This window comes from Drosophila eugracilis, unplaced genomic scaffold, assembly GCF_018153835.1.
Source record: "Drosophila eugracilis isolate 14026-0451.02 unplaced genomic scaffold, ASM1815383v1 contig_1897, whole genome shotgun sequence".
Classification (NCBI taxonomy): Eukaryota; Metazoa; Arthropoda; class Insecta; order Diptera; family Drosophilidae; genus Drosophila; species Drosophila eugracilis.
This window is the reverse complement of record NW_024572751.1, coordinates 597,596-623,639: the sequence shown is the minus strand read 5'-3', so window position 1 is coordinate 623,639 and position 26,044 is coordinate 597,596. Positions and strand designations below refer to the sequence as shown.

Here is a 26,044-nt window from a genome sequence, read left to right as displayed (position 1 = left end):
TTACGCCTTTGTTGTCGGCTTTTCGCCGTTACAAATATGTTTTGAAAGCAAAGTCATGCTGGATCACAATAGCCGGGGGAACTGCGTACTTACGAGTATGTGCCCGACCTTTCTAATGCCCAGAAATTAGTTTTCTGAAGTGGCTTTTATTATGGATTCGTATGGATAGGCCAAATTGATATGCCTCAGTTGGTAATGAAGTGAGTGGAAAGATATTTCGAAAGAGTTTAGTTTGTGGGGGGCCTGAAATGAAAGAGGGAGAAGAAACAAGAAACTGAAAGTAAATCAAAATGGTTTCAGATGTATAGTCCAGTATATAAATGTATATAAAAAGTTTATATATATGGGAGCTATAGAATGGTCATGTTATGTTATGTTATGTTAGTTGGACAAGCTACTTTCTATATAATAACTTAACCTTGTCATAACTATCTGCAATTAACGCTTAATTGATTAAAATTTTAGTTGTGCTTAAAATACCATTTCCTATACAGTTGTTCATTTTACCAGTCCTAATAAATGTTTTAAGTTGTCCTAAGATAAAACCTAATCTATGTTACGCTAAGCAATTAATAGAAATTGAATAAAATTGATTAAATTAATTATTAAAAAGCTAAATTCGAAGCCAAATAGTATGGCTTGATACACTCGTAAAATATAGTGCGAATCAACAAGATATCTTACCTTACACAACTATAATATTGGCATACCTCTACCATCCGCAATTGTTTCGCAATTAGAGCCGCTTCATTCAATCCGCCTCTCTGTGAACAACCCATTTCACAACCACCTCCGCTTCCCAATTACCAGCAATAATAATTTTAATTAAATGCACCAAGACAGTTGGCCAAAACAAAGGCAGACAGCTAACAAAGAAAGAGCCATGGAAATGAATCCCGGAACGAGTTGTAAACAAATTACGCCGCAGAAATGAGCTCCAGCGGTGACAAATTACAAGGAAACAGCCGCACGAAGATGAGAAATGACGACAGGCGGAGGAGGACAAAGGTAAACACAGGACAGTGACGGGGACGGGCGAACAGTGTGCGAGCGGGAAGGCAAGGCTGGACCAGTGGTGGCAATTTAGCTAGATTCCATCCTAATATCAATATGAATTTAATATAAAGTGAGATCAAATGAGTCAGTTCATACGACATAATCGGCATCATCGAATAAAGAATTTGGAAGGTTTAGTCGGTACGGCGTGGGTTAGATTTCGACTGCCCTTATATGCTTTGAAGAAAATATGGCAATATTGGAAAAGTCATAGGTAGTTTAATTTTCCAAATATATGTAACTAAAATATTAAAATGTAGATGTCATTTCGAAAACAGAACTACTAATTTGAGATTTTTCCTAAAATTGTGTGTCTTCAAATACATAAGTATATTTCATCTCAAGCTAAGGATTCCCGATTATTCTTGTATTTTATTAATTATTTAAATTTAAAAATTTAAATTTAAAAAATATAAATCATTTATGAAGGGGTCGTAATGAACATGCTGAATTCTTCTGTGGTCAAACACAAAGTGTCTTTTATTCATTTATCTTTTTCTATCTTAACCTGATTTGCATTGGTGGCATTTGCTGATGTACGAACAGGATGCACATATTGTACGTTAGTATAATCTTTATGCAAAAGAAAGGGAGGAGAACACATTGTGTGCCTACAACTAAGTGTTTATGGATAAGTTAGAGAAACTGTATGTTACCACTGCTGCCAATTTGGCTTTTTTCCCGTCAGAACTGGCTTTTTTGAAGGCAAGCCACGGGAAAAATTCATAAATTGCGGGAGGCGGAAATCCGGCTTTTTTGAAATTCATTTGGATTTTTTTGTGGGCCCATCTGCAATGAAATAGGCGAAAAGGAATTGGTGTTCCGTAAGATTTTTATTCTGTGTACCTTTTTTTTTATTTTGGTCATTACCGATTCGCCTACCTTATGTTTTGTGTGGACTTTTAAAATCATTTTTTTTTAGTTTTTTCTTCTCCACACTTCCCGACAAAACAGCTTTTTTTGCTGGTCTAAAATTGGCAGCACTGTATGTTACACATGTTGGTGTGATCGCTTGCAATATTTATTGATAGATCTAAAAATAGATTTGAAATCATCATCATCATACATCATCACAACAAAATTTATTGTGAATTTTCCTCAAATGATGTACGACAAATTTAATGTTTCACTTTAAGCAAATGAAATTACTCGCTGAAAGAACTTTATAATCAAAAAGACAAACTCAGGAATTTCTACTACCATTAGATCATGCTGTGTCCACGTGGTTATTGTGTCCCCAGAATGATGTACATCTAAGTAAGCCAGATTGCATTGCAAATTCGGCAAACTTTGATTGCATAACTGGGCATTGTAAATCATGAATGGAGAAAAGTGACTGCGAAAGCAGCTGTCTTCCGATTTCCGTTGAAGGCCTCTTTGCACCTTTTGGCACGCGTTGTTCTGGCCACTTTGGGGCTCCGTCCAACTGTTCCACTTCCGCAGCCTCCGAGACTACGGCCAATGCTATTCGTACTTGACCTATTGGTCGCCCCCGCTGACTTGGCCCGCATGCCGCGCTTTTCACGTTTCCAGTTCCTGCACTTTGGGTTGCCGGGTTTTACGCTCGGATTTACATCTGTTTGTATTTTCCTCCCAATTTGCGACCCTTGTCGATGGGCGGTTTGTTGTCTCTTTCATTTGTGATCGCGTTCGGCTATTATGTCCATTAGCAGCATTTCTGTCGGGTTTTTGTTCGGCTTTTCCAAGGCTCAGCCTGCTTGTGCTAACTCAATTAGCAGTTGGCAATCCTACAAATATCTTCCACCACAAAACTAATCCTTTGTTTAGGATATTTCAGTGTTGGTTTTATAATAACTTATATATATTTCATTTTAGTGGTAATATTTACCATTCTTAGGAATGTTTTTTGATTTAATATTATTTTATATTAACAAGAAGTGAAATGTAACAAAAATAAACATAAACATGAAGTCATTCTATTCATGATATTCCCATCAAGTTCAAACGGTTCAAGCCTGATGTGCTTGTCATGTAGGCAAAGTTATATTTTATAAGCAATAAAGCACCAAAACCAACACAACATGGTTAAGACCTACTGGAATCCGAGAAGGCCAATCCGGCCAGTGAGTGAGATGGCCGAGAAGAATATCTTTCACAGGTCCTTTACCCCGACCTACGAGCAGGAGGAGCCCCAAATGGGACTGATTTTGTCCTGGCACTACGGACGCCAGTGGCTGGAGGAGCGGGACTGCCACGAGAAAAAGACCAAGAAGATGATCAAGACGGAAGCCAATTTCATTCCACCGGACTACACCAGATGGCTCGAGAGACGGAAGCGGAGTAAGACGAGGCAACAGCTTCTTCAATCTTAAATTTAATTCACCTCCTATTGGGGTTTCCATATTTTCATTTTTACAAGAAAGTCTCGAAATGTGTAAAAAAAAATTCTGAAGATAAGCCTTTTTTTTAAATTATTAATTAAATGCAAGGAACAAGATATCTTATTGTGTTAATGTGCTTAAATTTTAGTTAGCTAACCGGATAGTGCTAGTATATATATATTAAGACATAGCTTTAGTCTTAAGTCTACTCACTACTCTATTTGTTAAGACCCAAACATGAAAAAGGAGTAAAATAAACCAACATAGCGAAGAATGCCTTTAAAATGGAAAATAGTAATAGATATGGAAAGGAAACCGAACTAGAATTGTATCATTTCGTTTTCCCTGCAGAGCTTGTATAAACTAAAACACTTTAAAAATATTTAAGAGGCTGCCTTCTCAAAAAGTACATATTTAGCTCATAAATGTACTTTATTCTTGTTTTAATTAAATTTTAAATATTAGAAGAATCTTAAATAATTTGATATCACTTGAATCAGGAAACACAGGGCAAATGGTCAGATTATTTCAAAGCAAAGAAGTTTGGAAATTGACCCAAACATTTCTTTGACAGAGGGAACCAATCGCGAAGTGCTAAATTCTGGTTTCGTTGACTTGGAACCATCATCTACCACAAGTTTCTCCTAAATAAGATTGTTTATTATAGGTCAGTGAAGAATTCCAAATTCTAGATGAGGCTCTAAGTAAGCCTGGACATATCTAGCACTGAACTCCATACACAGACAATCTCAATCTATAAACAGACACCACAGACCCGACAAGCCAAGAAGACAGTTAACAGTTCCACACAAAAATGCTTTCGAAAACAAAAACCTGGAGCCGTACGCTGCTGGTTCCGGCCAGAAACCATGGGTCGGCGATTCTACCGCCAGCAGAGCGGCCGGAACCCATTCCGGAGCTGTGCGAGGAGAAGCCAGTGATGGGATGGCTGCTCGGCTGGGAGTACGGGAGGAAGTGGCTGGAGAGGCGTGAAGAAATCCAGAAGCACCGGAACATGATCAGCAAGTTCGGGAGGATTCCACCGGACTTCGGCTGGTGGCTCAACCAGCGTAGACCGCTCTTAGTGCGCCAGCAGCGGTACCGGACCAAGGCCGGACCTCGTCCCCGGAAGCAGGTTACCGCCTTCTTGGTGGCCCAAAAGAGGCGCGAGGCCCAGAACAAAAAGCTCCTGGAGAGTCGGCTTAGAAATCAGTAGAAGGGTTCAAGTATCCATTTCGTTGATGATGTTTTTGCTGATAAAGGACCGAACTTGGAACAGACTGGTAAACCGAACTCGACATAAATAATGACATATCTAACTAATCGTTATCTTTATCGATATACCTAAAAAAATGATCGATATACCCCAAGGTAATGTGTCAATAAAACCGGTTAGCCTGCTTTCACTTCTGTTTATTTTTAAAGAGAGTCTGCACTTGGCCCGAGTGGTTTACGACTTTGGGTTTTCCAGCTATCGGAACTAGAAACTAAACTCAAAACTTAAAAATTAAAAATGTAAACCACATAAGGAATACCTTATACACTTTAATATGGTAAAGTAACTTCAATTTTGTTAGGCCTCTTAAGTTTGAAAGATTAAAGTTATTTTCTAATTGATTGCCAACTTAAAGTTGCTTGATTCGATTACCAACCTTTTCCAACGATTTCCCAACCCATATAAAGATCTAAGCTCTAAAAATCCAATGAGAAAGCACTCAACTGCGATGGAAACCGCATTCGTTTCCGAAATCTGTCATTCATCGTCTGATTTTCGGCCATGTCAGTAGGCTTTTGTAGTTGGTTGTTGTCCCACTGTTTGCAGGACGAGGTCGTGCCGTAGGCCCGGCAAAACAAAAGCGCAGCATCCCAGGAACCTTCGCCCCAGTGATTTGTTTTTGCTCCGCTTTGCCCCGTGGAAATGTCAGCCCTGAGGAACAATAGGTCATGCTATATGTGAACTATGTACTCACGTATATGCCACAGCTATCATCATCATCATCGTCAGCGTTGATGTTTTTCTTAATCGTCATTGGAGGACAAATAAGTGAACAATTGGCCGGGGCCGGCTCAAGGCCCGTGGATATATGGTACATATTCTTTATTTGCATTTCCGCCTCATTAACTTGCACACACAAATTCAGATCAGCTATATCCGCTTCATGTGCCCTTGCGCTGGCTTTTTACTCTCTATTATTTATTTCCCTTTTTGGCGCGAAAACATTGCGAAAAATCATGTTTTAGGGGCGTGCGCTTTTGCCCACCGCGAACTGCGCAGTTAGTTCGTCTTTTCTTAAACCTCTTTTCGAGGGTTAGTTTTACCTTCAACTTTAGTTTGTGCCTTTCAATGCGTTTTTCATTGTAAGCTCATTCTATTAAAGAGAAAAGATTGAGTTACGGGAGTTAGTATTTGAATGTTTTGCTTACTAATTATTAAAAGAAATATTAAGTGCACTCCCTAGGATTAGAAAATAGATTAGTTTTGCTTTAATATTGCATATCATTTGTGTTAGTTTTCTGTTTTTCTGCCCCATTACTTAAAAGTAAATTTACCCTTTTGTCAGTAAATTTACCCTTTTTGGGACCTTTTTAATAACTGGTGGCTCCTTAGCCTGTTATTGCTAGAATATCGCTGGGAATAACGAGTCATTATGTTCCTTAAGCAAAAACGTTCTTTGCTGATTATACTCCATTAATTCTGCGCTCATTGCTGCCCCCTTTTCCGCCTCGTGTGATTTCAACAACATTCTAGGTTGTATAATTTCCAACGCCATTTATGCCACGAAGAGCATTTTCCAGCCACAGAAACGGAAGAAAATGCTTCATACTGTGCTGCAGTTTTCTGCGCATAAATTAATGGAAACGAGTAATGGTCATGATGATGGTTCCATACGCGGAGTGGGATGAAGGCGGCAGCGGAAAAAAGGGCTGGGAAATGCATGGGGCAACATTGGGTAAGTGGCATGCGAAGGGGAATGGAAAATCTAATAAAAAACCTCTGCCAAATGGGGAATAGAAAAGTTGGTTGGTTGGCTAATCAAGGGAATTGTGTGTTTTAATCACGAAAAGTTTAGATTAGGTTTACAGGTAGGCAATGGCCTTCGTTCAATAAAATGCTATTCGTTAAATAAATTATGAAGTATAGAATTTCTTGATCAGCATCAATGGCACAGTCGATTTTCGCAAGTCCATCTTCCGCACGTCAGGCCGTCCGTCCGCCTATCAATCCTTCCTACTTTTTGCTTAGGCACTGATGTTTTGGAAACTGCCTATAAGACGTAGAAAGCATAAAGAAAACATAAATAAGTTTATTTAAAAAGTTTGCCATTAACGCTCGTAAAACCGAAATATATTTTTCCATTTGTCATTACCTATTGGCCTTAAAGTGATTGCTGTAATGGACCATTATTTCGAAGGTGTGAGGAAACGAATATTAAATGGTCTAGCTGTGCAGTGCCAAATATAGTTAACGTAATTTAAAAATTATATTATTAATATTACAGGTTAATTCTATCCTATTGACATGAAGCGTAGGGCCTTAGTTAAATTTCTGTTCTGTAATACTTAACAGCGAAAATGTTACACATTTTTCCAAAGAAAAGAAATCACAGCCGACCATCTCTATGCAAGCGTTGATCAGATTAATCAGCTATTACCCACGCTAAATGCTCATTACAGTGTCAAAACCACAGATACCATAGTTAAGACCAAAACTGTTCTAATCATATTGAGAGATTGAGATTTTCTTGAGATTTTAACTTACTGAAATGATTATTTTCAAATCTCGATTGACAACTATAATTAGACAAACTGAAAAACAATAGAGACCAACTCTAAGTTGCCAAGGGGATAAGCAACGGAGACAGAAATAGAAATCGGAAATGGAAATGGAATTGGCATTGCGGTCGAATGGCCAATGGGAAACCGCAAAAACTAATTACAGCGCCAAAACAGCCACGGATAAAAACAAAATGGCCGTCGCCAGGAGCGGAAATGAGCTTTGTTTGTGTGCGTATGGGTGTGTGTGTGTGTGTGTGTGACCGCAGAACAGATGCTGATTACGGAGATAATTAATATGGCTAATTAAACTGGGGAATGCAATGCAGAAATTGCATTGCCGGGCAAAGTAGTCCGAAGGGGGGAAGGGAACGAGGGAATGGGCTCGAAAAACAAGCGAAACTTCAACGGCTCCTGCCACATAAAAGCCAATTAATTATTTTTATGGCTACTCCGGGCCAAGAGCCAGCTCCGCCAACGGAAGCCGACATCGAACAGCGAACGGCCAACGTCTTGGCCCTCGCTTTTCCCTTTAGCCCGGGATAATAAAAAATTATGGCCTGCGATTTGGCTCACTCGCATCGAAGGGAAAGCAACCGAAAAAATAAATACGGGGCGAAGCACAGTGCGCCACTGACCAGGCTAAGGCCCCGCCCCCATAGCTCGCCCCTTGGCCCATCGCAATGCACAGTAAATCGTCGAAAAAAGTGAAGTCCTGCTCCCAGGCAAGGGCCAAAAAGATGGCGCCGTGCTGTGTACAAAATTGATCAGTGGATTCCCTGCCGTTTGAACTATGACGCGATATGTCATCATATTTTCTCGTTGCAGTTGAAGGGCCCGAAGGGGAGTGGCCGGGGGCTGAGGCGGGGTCGGGGTTGGATGCCAGAGGGAGGGCGGTGGCATTCTGGTGCTCCTTGTTTGCCATGCACATTTCCCACTTTGTCAAACCTTTTGTTCACTGCGCAAGGCCGCAGCCAAATTGCATTGCTGCACTGAGAAAAATGTTTAGCAGTTAGATAAAGTGTGAAATATACGTTGGTATCTTTAGTTAGCTTTTAGTTCGAAACTCTTTTAACTTAATTAACTAGCAACTTTATCGCCTTTTCTCTCTGTGCACAATCCCCTTGCTCCGCCTTCCCCTTACCCCTTTCCATTGGTCATCTTGCATTGAGAAGTTGGCCTGAACAGCATTTATTGCCTGGGCTACCGCAAATTCAATTTCGACCCCAACTTTATTTGGCCTTTGTTTTGGATTTTTCGGAGGCGCCTCAAACCGCGAACGGGACTCGTTCAGGGCCAATCCCACTTTCCTTCGTCCATTTTATTGGCCAGGCCAAGAGTCCGAGTAATGGCCGACGCCCCTCTGCCAAAGCTTCTTGCCTCTTGCCTGCCCCTCAATGTCGTTCTGTCCGGTTTCGTTTTCGGATCGGATTCCCCTTGCAACTTCTTTTTCAACGTGGCTTGCCTGGGTGAATCTCGATTTGGCAAGTTTGTGGTTAGTTAAAGGCAAGCTTTGTGGTTGATAAGTGAGTATGCTTCTTGTTGTTGTTAAATGAACTGCTAAAGTAGGGAGAGTGAAAGGAGATTATCTTCTTGATGTTGTACAAGAACTTTATGTAAATTTATTATTATTTATTATTTAATAATCTGGACAGCTCTTGTAAGACTTAGAACAAATAAGTTAACCCTAAGATATGTTTTTATACCTAGACAAACTTCTTATTACTCAATTAACCAATCAAGCTCTTAATAGGAACCACCTTCAACTAATGTTCTGCTGTTTTGAAAATAATACACTTATACTATGAACTCCCAAATGATTTCCCCTCTTAACCATTACGGCTGGCCATTTTCTCCACTGGCCCGGCCAGTTCATTAAAAACTTCATTACCCGAAGAGGCAAACTCGGCAAATCAATTTTGATTTACTTCGAGGAGGAATAGACAGGCAGAACATATATCAATACGCTCGCCCCCATAGCGGCTATCCAGTGGATTTTCCCTTGTTGCCCCCTTCGCCCGGAAAAGCCCTCGCTTGGGGCGGGGGGAGAATCTCTTTTGGGGGGCTGGTGCCAGAGCTGGAAAACGAAACGTTCCATCAGCCGCGAGAGTGTTGATGATGGAAAGTGTCCCACTGTGCTGCCACAAAACAACGGCCAAAATAGGAGAGAAAATAACAAAAACACAGGGCAGGGAGGATGGGAAGAGGGGCCAAACACAATGGCCCATGTAGAATGCCTCAGAATCGAGTGAGCCGCAACAACAATAAACGCTAATAATGCTTAATCAATGTTACACTTTACAACAATAAAGAAGGAGGGAAACAAAGGGCCCAAAGCATCGAGCCCAACTTCATTTGGGCCATGATTTATGGTTTTTTCATTACTGAAAAAAACCTCTTCACACCTGCGGAAAATATGTTGAGGCCAAATGAAATGTAATTGAAATCGCTGGGAATCGCCAGAGAGAGTCCGCCATCTAGTTTCCAAGCTGCTAAATCGATTTTCGATTTTCGATCTTTTCCGAAAGGCAGAAGGAAGGGAATCGAACAAATTGTTGAAAACAATGCGCGGAATTTGTTGCTCACAAATTTGTTATTGCCCTCTCGCTCTCCGACTCATTTGCGCTGCGCATTTCAATAATCATTTATCTTATGGATTCGCCTCGATTATAAACACCAGCGGGCCGAGATCATAAATTTCCTTCATTGCCGAAATGAGCTTCATTACGGCCACAAATAAGTTTTCCTCCAAAGTTTCCCATATTGTTTAAAATACGATATTAAGTTTGATTCTACTTTTAGCCCAGACAAGTAGCTGAAGCTATATGTTGGCAATAAACTAAAACTTTTTTCACACATCATTAATAAATCTGAAAATGTGTAAGCTATCAGCATCGAGCCACTTTAAGGAATTGATTTATTTGAGACCTTTTTTGGCAATAAATCTATAATTTGCAATGTTCCGAACTTTCATTTAAAACTTCTATCAAGCTGCGGTAAATGTCTTTAAATATCCTCAAAATCAATCAAAAATGAAATGAATTTCTGCTAATTTGATCCTTGTTGAAGAATAGATCGGTCATTTATCATTATTGTATTATTGTCAAATCGCACCTAGTTAAATGCTCATCATTGTATTGTTGTTCTAATCGCAGCTAGTTAAATGCACATCATTGTTTTGTTTTTCGTCTCAAAGCTTGAAGCTCACACGCATAGACGAAATTGCAGTAAATTTGTATTAGTATTGCAGTATCACGCGTTTTTCTGCATTATCTTTTCTGCACGTTTTTTCGGCAGTTATTGTATAGTTTTTGACTCGCTCGCAACCGCTTGCAATCTGCCCCGCTTAACATATTGTAAACCTGCTTATAATTGAGAAATAAACTCGAATCCTAGAAAAAAGAAATACAATTCGCCAACAACCTGTAAAATCCCTAACTCATAATTAGGTAAATAAATAACACAAATAAATGCATAAAAAAGAAGCTATAAAAATAAGGAAGTGCGTCCCTAAGCTAACAAATAAATATTATAAAAGAAAGCCCCAGAGAGAAAGTTTCTTCGTTTTAGTTTTAATAACTCGGCCACCTCGATGGCGTTGATCAATGGTTTTAATATACCAAAGTAAAACGAGTTTAATTAGCTGACTAATTCTATCGATGGCATTTAAATCCTTTAACTTTGTTAATTTTGGCCAAACTAAGGCAAATCTTAGGATCATAATCACTTGCACTAATCACTTGTAAAAGTTATCTTGCGCATTTAACAGAGGGACAAGATAAAACTCCGTCAAAAGTCAGTGAGAGAACTCTTTTGTTTTTATCAAAGGAATGCTGATATACTTATCAATGTTACATAATATCAAAACTGATAAGTAAACACTCAGAAATGAGGCCAAAAGATTTTTAAGTTTACCAAATACGTGCCTTTTTGTGTCTTAAAATTATTCTTACTGTTCATTCACACTTTCTTAAACAACCTCAGTATTAATGATCCCAATTTGAATCGTTAAGAAAATATCGTTCTTTGTTTGAGTTTCTATTTATTATAATAATATATATTAGTTTGTCAAAAAGTCTTGCGGTATTTTCGCTAATTGGAGCTGAAAGCGCGTAGTTCTTGTTTTATTCGTCGCATCAGGTCATACTATACCTTTTTGGGAAGCTCATTTCCCGCGCTAACACGTGTTTGATTGATTGTCTTTTCTTTTAAGTCGTTCGTGAGTTATAGCGTCGCAATCATGGAGCAAAATTTGTTTTTGCCAATAGGGAAGCGAGCTTCTATGAGAGGGGCATTATGAAGTTGGCATCTCGTTGGGAACGCGTCATCGATAAAAACGGCGCATACTTGACTTGAATCGCATTATTGTAACCAATTTTATACCGCAAGACTTTTTTGACAACCTAATATACGAGGTGTGTTCAAAAAGTAAGGTGACTCTTCAAATTTCGCGAATTTCAAATTTTTCGATTATCGAAACCTTTTAGAAGTTATACGAGTTGTGTTCAAAAAGTAAGGTGACTTTTCAAATTTCAAATTTTTCAAATTTTTCGATTATCTTCAGTTTTGGGAACAAGAAAAAGTCACATGGGGCCAAATCCGGTGAATATGGTGGCTGAGGCATTATTGTGGTGTTGTTTTTGGCCAAAAAATCCAAATCCTTTGATCCATATTTTTCGATAGCAAAAAATCGCCGAGCTCGCAAAACAACTTGTAACTTTACGCCTCTCACAACCAAACAAAAGAGGATGTTCCATTGAAACTTGGTACAGATGTTAGGGAAGAGTGTACCAATATAACAAAACAAAAAAATCGATAATCGAAAAATTTGAAATTCGCGAAATTTGAAGAGTCACCTTACTTTTTGAACACACCTCGTATACTATAAAAATAGTAAAACATTTGGTTAGTTCTTATTGTTGCAACTATAACTTTTAAAACGTCATTCCGTAGCCTGACATGATTCGACCTTAGCCCTAACTCTTTTCAGTGAGTGTTTTTTAACTGCTTCAAAATACGCCAAAAGGCACCACTGATTATGACGATATTTTCGCACTATTTTTGCCCCACTCCTCTATTTTAGTCCCCGCGATTGACAATTTTCTTGTTACTGCTTTTTATATGCATCTCTTTTAGCTAAGGGTGCTGTGATATTAACTTTCGAATGGTAGATAGGTAGTGGAAAATGTGCTTTCGCACTCGAGGCCCACTCACCGGATTGGGAGGAGGCCTAGCCCAAACCCCATTTCCAACTGCAATTGTCATAGCCCAATGAGCAAGTAATCAAGCCACCAGCGGAGTGGGATGGGGCGGGCTGAGCACAAAGCCTTGGGCCCGCTGTCGCCGCCATGACTTCCGATCAATCAATTAGTGCCGAAGAAAGCCGACTTCTTTGTGTTCCCAACTTTTGTTCCTTCCACTCGCTCTCCACATGGAACCCTCTTGGTGGCAGCTGCGCTTCTCCAAGGACGCGGCCTCATCTCCAGAGCTTTTCATCGCCGGCCGCCTGTCAATCCACAGGCGCACTTGGAGTCACCGGATTCTGTGGTGTTTTTGGGCGGATCCGGTGGTTTCTGTAATGCGGTCCGCTTCTCGAGAAGTGCGCCCAGCACGAGTTAAAATTTAATTTAGTGAAAATAATTTGCTTAGTCGTGCTGCAAAATTGCATAATTGTCAATGGCTGTGGCACCACTCCGCCCTGCCCCTCTCTCGCTCACTCTCTCTCTCTCTCTAATGAGCGGTCTGCGGCGCCATTTTGTGGCACCACATCACATCTGCATATTGGAAAATTATAGCTCTGGGCCCCGAGTGCGACGCCTGCCACATCCCGAACCTTCGATTCCGAACTCCGAATTCCGCCTGCTCCTGGCCTTTGTTTGGCTGCGGCTGCGCAGAAGTCCAAAAGCGCGTGGTTCGGGCGGCATGGTGAGGCGCAATGGGGGGCGATCGTTCTCGACGACGCTGACGACGAGGTGACCTCCAGCCGAGCCACTGTGGCAAGGACCTGACGCGAAACTGGCAGGCAGTCTGGCAGCCTCGTAGCCAGGAAGACCAACAACAGGAGAGGAGGCCTCGGGTTACAGATCCGAAGCCTCGGATACCCTTAAAACCTTGGTCTACCAACAATTTGCATGTGCATGGGCTGCCTAATTTTGCTGGCGGCATAACCGACCACTGCTCCGAACCCGACTCCTGCCCATTTGGGCACCTATGAAACATTCTAAAAGAGACGTCAGGGAAATCAACGGAATAACACAAATAGTTACCAATTTCTTCGCACAGTGTTCCCAATCTCATTCTTTAGGTAAAGTTTAGGTTTATATACGTTTCTACCTCTTAACTATTTCCATGTTGGCATGTAATTTACTGATCGTCTGGTTTAGTGATGCCGAATTAGTTACGCACATAGTCGGCACCAACCAATATTTACCTTGGGATGGGATATTCAGTGCTTAAAATGTTTCTGTACTGTTCGCATTTGTAATAAACTAACTTTTAAGAACTAATGTTTCTTTAAATAGAGAGCACTATTTACAAAATCATAGACTATCTGAAACAATGTTACTTTCTTTATCTAAAAACAAAAATTCCAAAACAGAGAGATTTGCCTTAATAGTTAAAAAGTTATTAGGAAACTATAGGTAAAAGGGTGGGTATATCCCTCAACTATATCAAGTCATTTGCTGGTAAAATTATTCTAGAATTAGTACGAGGTATATAATAAATATCTCAAGAATTACCTTCTTCATTTAATTATCCTAGTTATGAGCAAGCATCACAAATATACTCTCTGATCAAGCGAAAATAAAAAAATAATCAACATCTTTAATATCCTTCTTAGTATCATAATGAGCTGTAAAACACGCATTTCGCTGTGTTATTAACCGAAAGAAGGGGTAATGGTATGCGGGGAGGGCGAAGAGTGAGCAACCAACTGGCATTTGACATGCCAAAAAACACTTCTGTCACAGCAGCAGCGGCTCAGTGGAGAGCATCGCGTCCAGTCCGTAGGGGGTGGCCCTTCCACAAAAGCGTGCCTTTCCCACTCACAGTCGCCCCCCGATCTCGCTCAGATGCACTGAAAAAAAAACATAACAAACTCTTGTTTTAGAAAAATAAATAAGTAAAATAAACGTTAATTATTATTATTAATTAGAGCTATTTTCTTTTCTTTTAAGGGAAGATAAATGGCTTCCTAATATTTCTTATTTAATTAATTTGACGACAAAATTTCGTAATATTATCTTTTGTTCCTCCAGTGCGTTTTCACTCCCTCTCTTTTCTCTCAGAAAAGTGGGCAGGCGCCTTTGGGATTGGATTGCTGGTCCCATGATTCGATGATTCGAGTTCGGCTGGCAAATTGAACGCCGCATGCGCAGCGGCAATAACTTCGCCATAGAAAACCCGATACGGGGCGATGCTCTTATCTGCGATTGCCACCAAATGGCGCACAGTAGCTGAGAGGCAGTTCGGCTATTTAATTTCAATTTTACTTGGCTTTTACGGGCACTACGATGCAGCGGCAGCTTTCAAAGTGGCCATAGGTTTAATGGGTTGTGCAAATTAAATTAGCTCGCTGTTTCCTGTGCGGATGCCTTTCACTGAGCCGGCTATAATATTTAACGATTTTGTTTTCAGTTTAAATATTTATTGTTTAACATTAAGGGGGGATACTACTGTTAGGTTACAACAATTATTTCCATTGTGCTCAGGGAATATTAAATATTAGGAAATAAGAAATTACACTTTGATCTTTATTGGACTCTCTCAGTGAATTCCTAAACATTCTCCTTGCCTTTGATACAAATATGTTGACCTTGTTAATCGCAAAAATGTGCGTTTATCATCAAATCAGGCGGATACAGATTTTGTAAAATCACAAAAGTCGAATTTATACGAGATCTTTGTTCCCCAAAAATCCCTTCTTAACCTATTATTTTGTGTCTTTTTCAATTACCTTTTTTTAAGTTTCAAGTTTTTAAAGCTTTTTACATTGGTTGATACATTGTCAATTCATAAACATGAAAGTCATCTATCGGAAGGAGGTTTTTTGAACCTGATTAGCAGAGAAATGGGTATTCGATAGTCAAGAATCCTCGTATCTTTATTGACGCGTGGTAAATGGTTTTGTACTTAAAGTACTTCTGTTTCAAACTCAAACTCATTAATAAACATAATGATCATTTATAAATAATAAAATCCTATTTAGAAAGACAGTTCCTACCTTTCACTCTATTCGTTGGATTCGACATCTGTGGTAAATTCTTTACCGGCACGCCTAATCCAAACTTATAGTTCCTAAAATCGCATTGTCGTAAAAGACCTAAAAGGATTTTTTTTCTTTTTATTACTTTCAAAATAAAATCTAATAGTTAGTCCTCTGTATTGGCATTAGGTACATATATGTACATAGGTCCAGAAAATCTGTAACTGAGCTAGAGATTCTGTTCTGTTAATTCTCTTTTAAAAAAGAAGAACAAAATGTATTTTTCCAATAAACAATAAAAAAAGTTTGATATAATTTCGACACAGATGTGTTATTTTAATTTACAAATAAAAAACTGAATTCACATTATATCCCTGATATAAAAATTTTATTATGCTTTTTAATTTTTCTTCAGAAAAGTCAATTCTTGCTTAATATGAAAACTGTAGTATACTTTTGGGAGGAATTGATATCAATAATATTTTAACCAACGCGAGACTTAAATTTAAACAGTGATAAGGAAAAACAACATTTTCTTAGCTATACTTCGGCGATTAGTGCTTGAAACTTAATAAAGCAATTTTTAAAGAAATGACTATTAGTCCAAAAGGACTCCTATAGTAATGCACGTTCATTAAACAAACCCAGCGGAATAGGTAACTTTTTGAAAAATAAAAATAAGAAACGAAATGAACTACATTTTTTGTTTTCTTAAAGCATATTCCTAAACGCTGTCAAACATTGTTACAAGCATTCACTCTGTCATTGAAATTTAAAACATGCGGGTGAAAATCAAATTTGCCGATAGCTCACTTCCGCACTTATCGAAACATATAACTATATCGTAAGAAACATCGAGAAAAGTTTATTTCCACATCACCCTCTGGTCATACTGAAAATCTAACTTATCTATCGATATATAACTCGGCACCACGTATCGAAATATCGATTGGACACAGCTGCTTGTGAATGAAAAAAAGCGTAAAATCGAATCGTAAAACAAATTCGCGAAAGGCCATTACCGCCCTCCCCATAAAGTCATAGACGCGTGGATCAAGGTAGAAAGGGATCATAGAGGAGGCTAGGAGCAACAAGGAGATCCTGCCAGGACATTAACCAGCCGTTCGTCCTTTCCACCGGCACACAATGGATCTACTATAGTGTGTGTGTACGAGAGTGCGGGCGTGTGTGTGCGAGGTTGTAGTAGTGGGCGAGTGCGTGTAGTAGTAGTACGAACGAGTGTTCGAGGCGACGGGGAAAACAAAAAGAAATTTGGTTTTAGCTCAACACTTCATCTGGAATCCCGGCGAGATGAGTGCGTAGATGTGAAGTGCGATCGCTGATGCGCTATCACCACTTTCCGGCGCTGGAGGCAGTGCATCAAACCGGAGCAGGCGAGGGGCAATAGGGGAGTCATCCGGTTAAATCCCGACTTCGATCCCGTAATGCTGCTGGCCGCAGCCGGTCTGCCGGCCTACGACGCCGGGAAGTTGGCCAGCAATGCCGGTTCCGGCTCCAGCGGCGTGGGTTCTGGCGGAGTGGGCACGCCTACGACGTCCACCTCCCGACCCAGTGCAGCTAGTGCGCTGATGAAGACCCTGTCCGTGCGCCTGCATCGCGGCACCGAGTTCATCAAGGACACCGTGCAGAAGGCCCTGGTCATGTCCGCGCCCACGCCCGTAGCCCCAGCACCAGCTCCTGCTCCCAAGATCCTGGACCACAGCCTTAAGCGCAAGCTAAGCGGCGCTGGTGGGCTTATGGGTTGCAGCAGTATGGGTAGCACAACCTCATCAATCGCCGCCAGCTCGAGGAGCCACCACTACTCCCTGTCCAGTCAGGTGACTTCATCACAGGTACTTCCCCTGGCCAGCCAAGTGCCCACAGCCGCCTTCCTGCGCACCTACACAGTGGCTCCCACGGCCCTCCACCGATCAGCTACCGCCCGGAAACGCAATCCCAGCACCGACAGTCTGCTAATGGACCTGTGCCTCTTCAAGCCTATCCGGCCAATGCCCATTACGCCAATCAAAATGTGAGTACTATGTGATATTTGATACCACTGTTATTTCAGTTACTTATCGGAGCCCAAGAAGCTCCTGCTAAAGCGAGGGCCTCCAAGGAATTTCTTTCGAACGAAACTCAACTGGAAGTCAGAAAAGTTTTGATGCGAAAAAATTCTGGGGAATTTCCGATAGGATCGGCTTCTCATTTGCCTGTTATTGCAAGTCAGCAAGCTTTCGTTTTGCTTTTGGGGTGCATTTATTTTCAGGGCACATAAAGAAGTATTTTACCTAATGTCTTCTATTAGATGTTCGTCGAAATTAGTTTTGACCTTACACATCTGCACATTTTATGTTCTAAGGGTATAGTTAGCCTATATATGAATGACTCCTGATCCACCTTTGGTCACAAGCAATGATTCGACTTGATCGTCCTTCAAAAGGCAAGAAAAGGCAAGGTGACTTACTTTTGATTGGACTCATTCGTTGTGCTTACTCTCAAGGCACCAAAAATATCAAAGCTTAAAACTGATATACTGCAATTTCGTGTAGCTATAAAGGGTTTTATAGTTAATTCAACTAAAACTACTGCCATGTATAGCTAAGCGATGTAAAATAACCAAATTATTAAAATCAATAATATACATTTTATGTTTAATAGGCAAATCTAATTTAATGATTAAAGACAATTAGTCCTTACGTCCTTACTTTACCTTAATTAGACCAAGTTTATTGATGACCTATAAACTGCTGAAATCATTACTTTTTTTTTATTTCTTTAAAATCGATTTCGATCTAAGCGAAAAGCCGTTCGAAAGGAGCCCGCATGAGAAACTGTTATTCTGTCTTAGAAACTGAATTGTTGTAGATTTATGGGACAGCTTTAAACTTTTCTGTTTTATAAAAAGATCGTTAAAATATATATAAAAAATATTTTATCCTTGACAGCCACAAGTTCCGCGGCTTTGAGCTGAAAAAACCAAAATTTGTGCCGGCTGCAAATCCGGACAGCGAGGAGGACGAGGACGACGATGAAGATGAGTCTGTCCACAAACCAAAGCTCAGGTGAGTGGCCTACGAAACCCCTGATAATACCTAAAGAGTCTAACGAATGTATTTTCCTTTAGCAACTTGACATTGCCAACAAATGAGGGCTCGGCGTTCGTCCCGATGCCCTATATAGAAACCACCAATATAGCCATCACCGCAACCACCACCACAAACAGCAGGAGCAGATCCCGCTCCATCAACACTCACACCTCAGGCTCTGCTCAGGCCATTGCCAATCCAAAGGCAAAACGTCGCCGCCGCGCTCCCATGCTGACAGCCAAAAGACGACGCAAGGCACCAGATACGGAATCTACTTCCTCAGCGGATGCAGTAACTGAAATAAAACCTCCCGCCAAGCGTAAGGCAGCGGGATCAAGTGGAGGAGCCAAGCGCAGCCGTGGAGCATCAGCCAATGCCTCCTCGACAGCGGATCCCATTAAATCTCCGGTAGTGATCAAAACTGCAAGCAAGAGCAAGGCATCTTCTAGCAGTGCAGCTGCCAAACGCAGTCGGGGGGCTTCGGTGATGGATGCGGCTCCACTAACAACCACATCCACCTCTTCATCTGCTCCAGCTGTGAAAGCCAGCAAAACCGCAACGAAGCGCAAGCCAGCCACTGAAAGAGAAGCCACCAAACGCAGTCGTGAATCGGCAGCCTTGCCTGCTCGTCCCTCACCACCCATGACACGTCAACGCGCCCGTCAGCAGATCTCCGCCAGCAACTAAGCTCCAGAGAGAACTTGGATGCTCGCTCATTGGAACGCAAGCCCATATGGCAGAAACAAGAAAATTAGAAGAAAAATCAACAATAGGAAAGAGTCGCGTAGAAGACTCGCTAAGTTCTAAGTATTTGGTTCTAGTTACTGTTTATGTGTACGTGTTGCGACTTTCCTTTGAAGTAAGTGGATAAGCCAGTAACCATGTAAAGTACACCTAGTTCAACTCGTTTCGCTTTCGTTTCATTTGTGCAATCTAAATTGTTCGGATAAGCTTGAGTTTGAGTACTCGGGTTTCCATTTGTCACTTTGAATTACTTTTCGGTATTTGTTTTACAGAATTCTGGCTTGGTCTTCAAGACTGATTTAACAAAATGCATCCGCTGCGAATAACATGTAATACAAGATTATAAATTCAGGGGAGTTTTTAGGAATTTATGTTTAGCCCTCATACAACCAACCATTAAGCAGAAAGTATTAAATGTATAAAGAAAATAGTAAAATTTAAGCCATTCCTGATAATACGTTTTCGACCAAAATTATTTGTCACTACAACAATACCGGTTACTAGTAGAATAGTACAATGGATCTTAGCCGAGTCTGTCCTTCCGTCTGTCTGTCTGAGCGCTGAGGTCTCAGGAACCATCAGTGATAGGTAGTTGGGACTGAGAATGCAGAATCCAGATATCTGACTATGGCTAACACAGTAACTGGTATCAGATAGTCGCGGCACCCGACTATAGCGTTTACTCTTGTTTTATGTTAGCTTAGGAGTGTCTCTGTTCTATGGATGTACAAACAAGGTTCAACGTTATTGGTTTGATTTAGTTTACGTGCTTGCCTCTGAGGCAGCTAAATGAGCATATAAGGATGTAAGAGCAGGAGGACGGAGAAAACGCCACAACTACAATTAATTTTCCTACTTTAATTAAGTTTGTTAGAATTTATAGCCTAGATACAAAGTAAACAATTCATTCATACAAGTATAAATAATGATATATATATATATGTAATGATATCTTTACCTAAACGTACGGTCTATCTGTAAGAACAGCAATGATATAAAATATAGAAATCTATATATAAAACATGCCGGTCAAATCAACTGTGTGTTGTGATATGAACTAATTTATAAAACCAAGCGAAAGACAAGTAAGCCCATTTAAATTATTTGCTTGACCCAGACAACACCGAAACACTCAAAAATCAATTTAAACCTTTGATATAATTAAGAAGTAGAAGTTGGAATATATGAACGAAATTCAAATTTGCGGAACACAAAAAGTTGAAAGTTCGCCCTAAGCTAAAGACAATTTCAAGCGATTCTAAACGGAAGCAAAATTACTTAAACACACAGCGAGTTGTATGCGTCAATAAAAGATATAAATAAATTTAAAATTTTGTAATTTATTGATGGTTGGGTTCAAGGATATAGCGCGTGTCCTAATCGACTCTTTTGTTAGGAGATAACTTTAGGTCTTTAACTTTAAGCTATTTATGAGTATAAAAAATTAGGTTTGGACTAGACCATTATCTGACTGTTATTGTTAATAGAATACGTTGCTGACGGACTTACTCAGATTACGAAAGGAAGGGAATGCAAAAGGGCAAAAACAGCGTGGAATCTGATTGGAAAAGTGCGATGTTTGCATCTAAGGATAAATGTTTATTACATATTATCTTTGCTTGTTTATATAATAAATTTGCCGCATATGTGGCGGCTTGCGATCCCCAACATTACAATTTGGCTAAAGTTTGGAAGGAGGCAACTGGTTGAGGTATTTTTCAGACCGATTTGTAATTGTTTTTATAGCTGTATGATGATTGAGTAAGCAGTAAGGGAAAGACCCCAGTGTATTAGATTTCTTAGAAACGCTGTGAGAAGGAATGTCTTCAGCGTTTTCCGGTTTAGGTCTTATAGCTCTCTCGTTATTTAGAAATGTTATGTTATTGATTGTCGGTTATCCTTCGTGATTAGCGAACAGTAGTATAAGAGTTTCCTTCAGATTTAAAAAATATTTCTTTAGTTTTATTTATATGGACCTTTGCATCTTATTTTAAAGGTAATACCTCTATCTTCATAGAAATATTTCCCTTAGTCAGGCCATAATTATGATAAAGCTGTAATTCTTTTGTTAGTATACCCTCTAACTCATTCCATTGTTTCCATTTTGGTAGGCAGGACGTTCCACAGGTCCTGTAACTTGTAGCCATCCCGAATTGGCTCCATGGCAAATCCCAGCTCCTTGCAGTAAACCGGATCCCTTTCCTCCTGACTAGACCCACTTCGAGTCTTTCCCAAGCAGCCTTCGGCGAGGTAGCTATTCAGTTTAGTGTTAATCTCGCGCTCTTGCCGCTCATCCAGCTCCTCGAAGTTATCTACCTTGAACTGGGAGGCTTGAGCAGCTTCCTCAGCCGCCTCCGCCAATCGCTGTCGGGCATCTTGAGCGTTGTATTGGATTCCGAAGTTGGGCTGTTCGCCGTAGATTGTGTGCAGCGAGCAGAGCTCCTTGAAGAGCTCGTTCAGGCGCTCGGCTGGATCGATCCGAAAGCCCAGTACATATCCGCCTCCTGTTTCTGCAGTTTGGATTACTAGGGCAGGACCGTACTTGGATTCGCGGATGCGAAGCTGCAGAGGTTGATAAATGAATTCATTAATGTATAATTGTCACATTTCACCAAAAATGTATATTTATCTTTAATATTGCTCACACTTTCAATTTGCAGATATGGCAAACTTATGTTGAAGGTCTCGTTGGCATCTGCAAACCAAACCAGTCGAATGTTGGACACCACGAAGCTACCCAGGTTTCCTTGATCGCTAGACAAGTTCCAGACGCCCTGCACCTGACTGTAAACCTGCTCATCTGGCAGAATCACCAATTGACCAGCTTGGACAATGGCTCCGCGTAGCTTCAGGTCGCGGTAGAGATAAGTGCGTTGATATAGACTGAATGGGGATATCATATTTTAAAGATATTCCTTTATAATCCCAAAACAGATTGTTCTCACTGATACACATCGAAAACGCTGGCAAAGATGGGTTGATCACGTCGGGACGTTTCCCCTGATACGTCGGTGAAAAGGAACTCGAATCGAGTCTCATTGCTAATTGCGAGGATGTAGAGGGCCTGACTGGCTATCTTTGCCTTGGAGTGCATGTGCACTACTCGAGTGTTGGTGTTACCAATCCGGGCATACCCAATGGCTGAATAAGTCAATTATGAAGTGGGAAATAAGGGTTATTTCTGCCAAAATCACTTACAAAGGTTGTACTTCTTGTGGACCAGTGAGTGCCAGATAATCCTCAGGTTGGTTACCATCAGACGTCCCGTGTCCCCCGGATTTCCTTTGCTGTCTTCGATGTGGTAAATGTAGTCAAGAACTCGTTCGCCGCTGCGAAGGTTTTTGTGCCTGGAAAATGAGCAAAAACCGATTGAAATTGGATAGTTTTTATTGGATGTCCATTCACTGACAATTGCGGGACATCGAACTTGACTTCCTTATCCTCCCAGAGCAACTGCAGCTGAGGCTGTTGGTTTCCCTCAATCGTAGCCAGGGACTTCAACATTTTATATTTTTTCCTTCTTTTGTTGTGGTTCGTCTTCTCTCCTAAATACCCATCGGTTGCCTGGCAACCTAATGTCCTGGCGGTTTCTTCAGTTATAGATTTCCCACCGGCACCATATGTACATACACCATAATGTTAACAAAACTTTTTACGACGGTATTTACATATCTAAATTTTCAATATTTGAACTAAGCCTTTTCCACATCATTTGTTAAGCTGGTATACAGAAATTTGAATAAAATATGTGTAAATACCCGTTAACCGTAGATCAAAACGGTATATTGTATTCGTTGACAAAAATAACCGTTTTCGATTGCAAGATATTACCAACAGATGTCGCTATTAAAATTGTACATATTGCCTAATGCTGGTTTCTGGTTATAAATCCGACACTCGATTACAGTTTCTTTTTGTTATGTTATTTATTCGGAATTCTAATTTCAGTAAAAGTTTATATATATTCTCCCTTTTAACTGGAATCAGATGGATCACATAGAGCTACTACAGTTGTTAAGGTAACAATCGAAACAAAATTCAATGAAGAAGAAACTATTGCTCTTATGTGAACCCGATCGTATCAAACTTAAAAATTTCGGATTGGACAATGGTATTTCGATGTTAACAATATATTATTATATTTTGGTTGTTCCCGACTTAATTCATAAAAAAAAACATTCGTGCTTTTGGGTATTTTAGTAAATACGTACATATGTATATTTAACTATCGTACATAATTTTAAAAATAAGACTTATACTTCGCTTATGAAAGTACAAAAAGGTTCGGCTGAGGCATTCTTGCTCAGACAATAAGTCAGTTTTACCACCTTCATCAGTGAAGGAAATTGAGCTCTAGTTTATAAATAGAAAGCAAGGCTAGCTGATGGAAATGTTTCTCATTTTTAACTTTGTCGTGTGAATATTGCAAATCGTAGGTGAGAGCATTGAAGCAGAAGGCACCTTTATCGAATACCGAAACGGCGGAACTGAACGAAACTAGATTGTATATACACTAATTATATGGGGCCAACGGCTCACATAATAATCTGCGGCTCCGGGACACTGGCAGCAATGCTTTTATGGGGCAGGACCTGGCCTCCATTAACGTAGAGCTCATCCTTGACGATAACATCCTCGCCCAGCACGGTGATGCCCTCAATGCGAACCCAACGACCCACAGTTGAGCGCCATCCCACAATGCAGGAGTCCAGCCAGGAGTGAGAACGAACAATGGCACCCTTTAGGATTGTGGAGCGCTTGATGCACACTCCATCCTCGATGACCACATCCGGACCAATGGTTACATTGGGTCCAATGCGGCAGCCCTCGCCAATCTTGGCCGTGGGGTCCACTAGTACGTTGCCCACTACTCCAGGCCCTGTGTACAGCTTGGTAGATTGCTTCTGGCGCAGCGAGCTTAGATAAAGGCACATGCCTGAAAAGATAACAGAAAAGTTTAATCAAAGTTTAAAAATGAAATATAACAATATAATGTAATTCAAGTCTAAAGTTTATGAAAAAAAAACTATTAAAATGACACTTTCTTGTCTTCCTGGTAAGTCAAATGACCACTTAGTAAGTTCCCTTGCTAAGGGATAAAAAAAACGGGCCTTAAACTTTTGCAGTATTTTATGATTATAAGTCGCGAATTGCTTCCGCATGAACTCAATAGAGAATTCCTATTTGGGTTTCTCCTATCAGCCACTATCAGCCTAATGAGCTTCACTTCAGTTAAACAGAAATCGCTCTATCAAACATTTAGCCTAAGTTCCAAGAAACTAGAAAATAGATAAACGAAAAAGCCTGGTGGGCAAGAAAGGCAGGGCACAATTAACGACGTTGCTAGCGGATAGATAAGACCAACTAGGCAATTTAGATGGAGCGAAAGTGTGAATTAATCGGTCGTACCGGTTAGGAAGTCTTTAGGCTGCCCGATGTCCATCCAGAATCCAGTTAGATCCATGGCATACAGCTCCTGTTGCTGGGCCATCGCTGGGAATACCTCCTTCTCTATTGACGTGGGCTTGACCTCGATCCGGTCCAGGACTGAGGGATTGAAGATGTAAATGCCGGCATTGATCTTGTTGCTAACGAACTCCTGTGGCTTCTCAATGAAGTTCTTGATACAGCCGTTCTCGTCGTATAGCACAACTCCGTATTTCGAGGGTTCTTCGACCTTCGTGACCACGATGGTGCCTTCTTTGCCATGGTTACGATGGAAGTGGACAAGTTGCTTGAAGGGGAAATCGCAGATGACATCCGAATTGAGCACAAAGAATGGCTCTGAACTAGCTGTAAGAATGGTTTTCGCCAGAGCTAGGGGTCCGGCTGTTCCCAGGGGCTCAGTCTCATGTGAGAAGATCAGCTCTACGCCCAGTTTGTCAGCCTCCACTTTCAGCTCCTTTTCCATCTGTTCAGCTCGGTAGCTGACGGCTAAGATTACCTGTAAGGAAGAGTATTGTATAGTCATGACCCCAAAAATCTTCAGATGTTTGAATTCACTTGTGAAATATCTAAAAGTATGCTATGATATATCCTAGCGAAAGATCAAGGTCTTATTTCTCATTACATTCTTTTGGAAACTTCTTCAAGAGGTTCCTAAATGCGAGTTTCACAAACCTGACGGCATCCCGCATCCACAAGTGCCTCCAGTTGGTGGAGCAGTATTGGTTTGTTGGCAAATTCCACCAATGGCTTGGGCGTGCTGAGGGTCAGGGGTCGCAAACGGGTGCCATAGCCACCGACCAGAATCAGCGCCCTCGTTCCGTTTCCCACAGCTGGATTTCCACACATAACCGAACCGTTCTTCTATCTGCTATCACCCTTAATCGAGCGACACGTCAGACTTCAAAGTTCTCGAGACTTTCTCCGTGCGCAGAAATTCCGATTCAGCGGAACAACAACTGCAATCGACCAAGGCGAGTGAGTAACTCGGTTTGACTTTCATTTAGTTTATAATTTTCTTACCTTGTTTTCTTGTTATCTTTTGTATTGTCGTTTTGTTGTTGTTGTTTTTTGGGATCGTCGTTTTTTGGTGATAAGAAGTTTGGTGCCGCTGATTGGATGTTTGTTGCTATATCCTAACTTTAAATGGAGTTCTTCTGGTTTCTATGGGGGAGCGTTGTCTACGTTTACAACTTGTTCTAACCATTGAGCGTAGAACTCGGTCTTTGTCACAAACTTCGCTCTTTTGTTCTTTGATTAAACGCGCCGCAGAAAAGTAAATAAAAACCGAGCTGGCAAAGTAGTGATGACACTATCGGCATCTGCCGATATTTACCTTTCGCTACACTGGCGGGATCCGTCATCATTTTTAAATTGCCGGTCTCCAC

General features: G+C 40.7%; 5 protein-coding genes across 5 annotated transcripts; 3 read left to right on the top strand and 2 right to left on the bottom strand.

The window, feature by feature from the left end:
- The first annotated feature begins 3,021 nt into the window (after window positions 1-3,021).
- LOC108114944 lies at window positions 3,022-3,479 on the top strand. The gene has a single exon (XM_017226128.2). The coding sequence runs from the start codon at window positions 3,099-3,101 to the stop codon at window positions 3,387-3,389; it is 291 nt and encodes a 96-aa protein (XP_017081617.1). The 5' UTR covers window positions 3,022-3,098; the 3' UTR covers window positions 3,390-3,479.
- Window positions 3,480-4,132: 653 nt separating this feature from the next.
- LOC108114941 lies at window positions 4,133-4,804 on the top strand. The gene is made up of 2 exons (XM_017226126.2): window positions 4,133-4,681; window positions 4,770-4,804. The coding sequence occupies exon 1, from the start codon at window positions 4,213-4,215 to the stop codon at window positions 4,612-4,614; it is 402 nt and encodes a 133-aa protein (XP_017081615.1). The 5' UTR covers window positions 4,133-4,212; the 3' UTR covers window positions 4,615-4,681; window positions 4,770-4,804.
- An 11,511-nt stretch (window positions 4,805-16,315) lies between these two features.
- Window positions 16,316-20,542, top strand: LOC108115024 (mucin-5AC). The gene is made up of 3 exons (XM_017226266.2): window positions 16,316-17,410; window positions 18,327-18,443; window positions 18,506-20,542. Exons 1-3 carry the CDS (start codon window positions 16,824-16,826, stop codon window positions 19,152-19,154), a joined length of 1,353 nt encoding a protein of 450 aa, XP_017081755.1. The 5' UTR covers window positions 16,316-16,823; the 3' UTR covers window positions 19,155-20,542.
- A 615-nt stretch (window positions 20,543-21,157) lies between these two features.
- Window positions 21,158-22,772, bottom strand: LOC108114939 (Bardet-Biedl syndrome 5 protein homolog). The gene is made up of 5 exons (XM_017226124.2): window positions 22,621-22,772; window positions 22,410-22,558; window positions 22,157-22,352; window positions 21,857-22,094; window positions 21,158-21,773 (listed from the first exon to the last, which is right to left on the bottom strand). Exons 1-5 carry the CDS (start codon window positions 22,713-22,715, stop codon window positions 21,297-21,299), a joined length of 1,155 nt encoding a protein of 384 aa, XP_017081613.1. The 5' UTR covers window positions 22,716-22,772; the 3' UTR covers window positions 21,158-21,296.
- A 621-nt stretch (window positions 22,773-23,393) lies between these two features.
- On the bottom strand, window positions 23,394-25,967 carry LOC108115032 (mannose-1-phosphate guanyltransferase beta). Its single transcript, XM_017226279.2, has 4 exons — window positions 25,680-25,967; window positions 25,332-25,615; window positions 24,621-25,155; window positions 23,394-24,147 (listed from the first exon to the last, which is right to left on the bottom strand). The coding sequence occupies exons 2-4, from the start codon at window positions 25,503-25,505 to the stop codon at window positions 23,747-23,749; spliced, it is 1,110 nt and encodes a 369-aa protein (XP_017081768.1). The 5' UTR covers window positions 25,506-25,615; window positions 25,680-25,967; the 3' UTR covers window positions 23,394-23,746.
- Window positions 25,968-26,044: the final 77 nt, after the last annotated feature.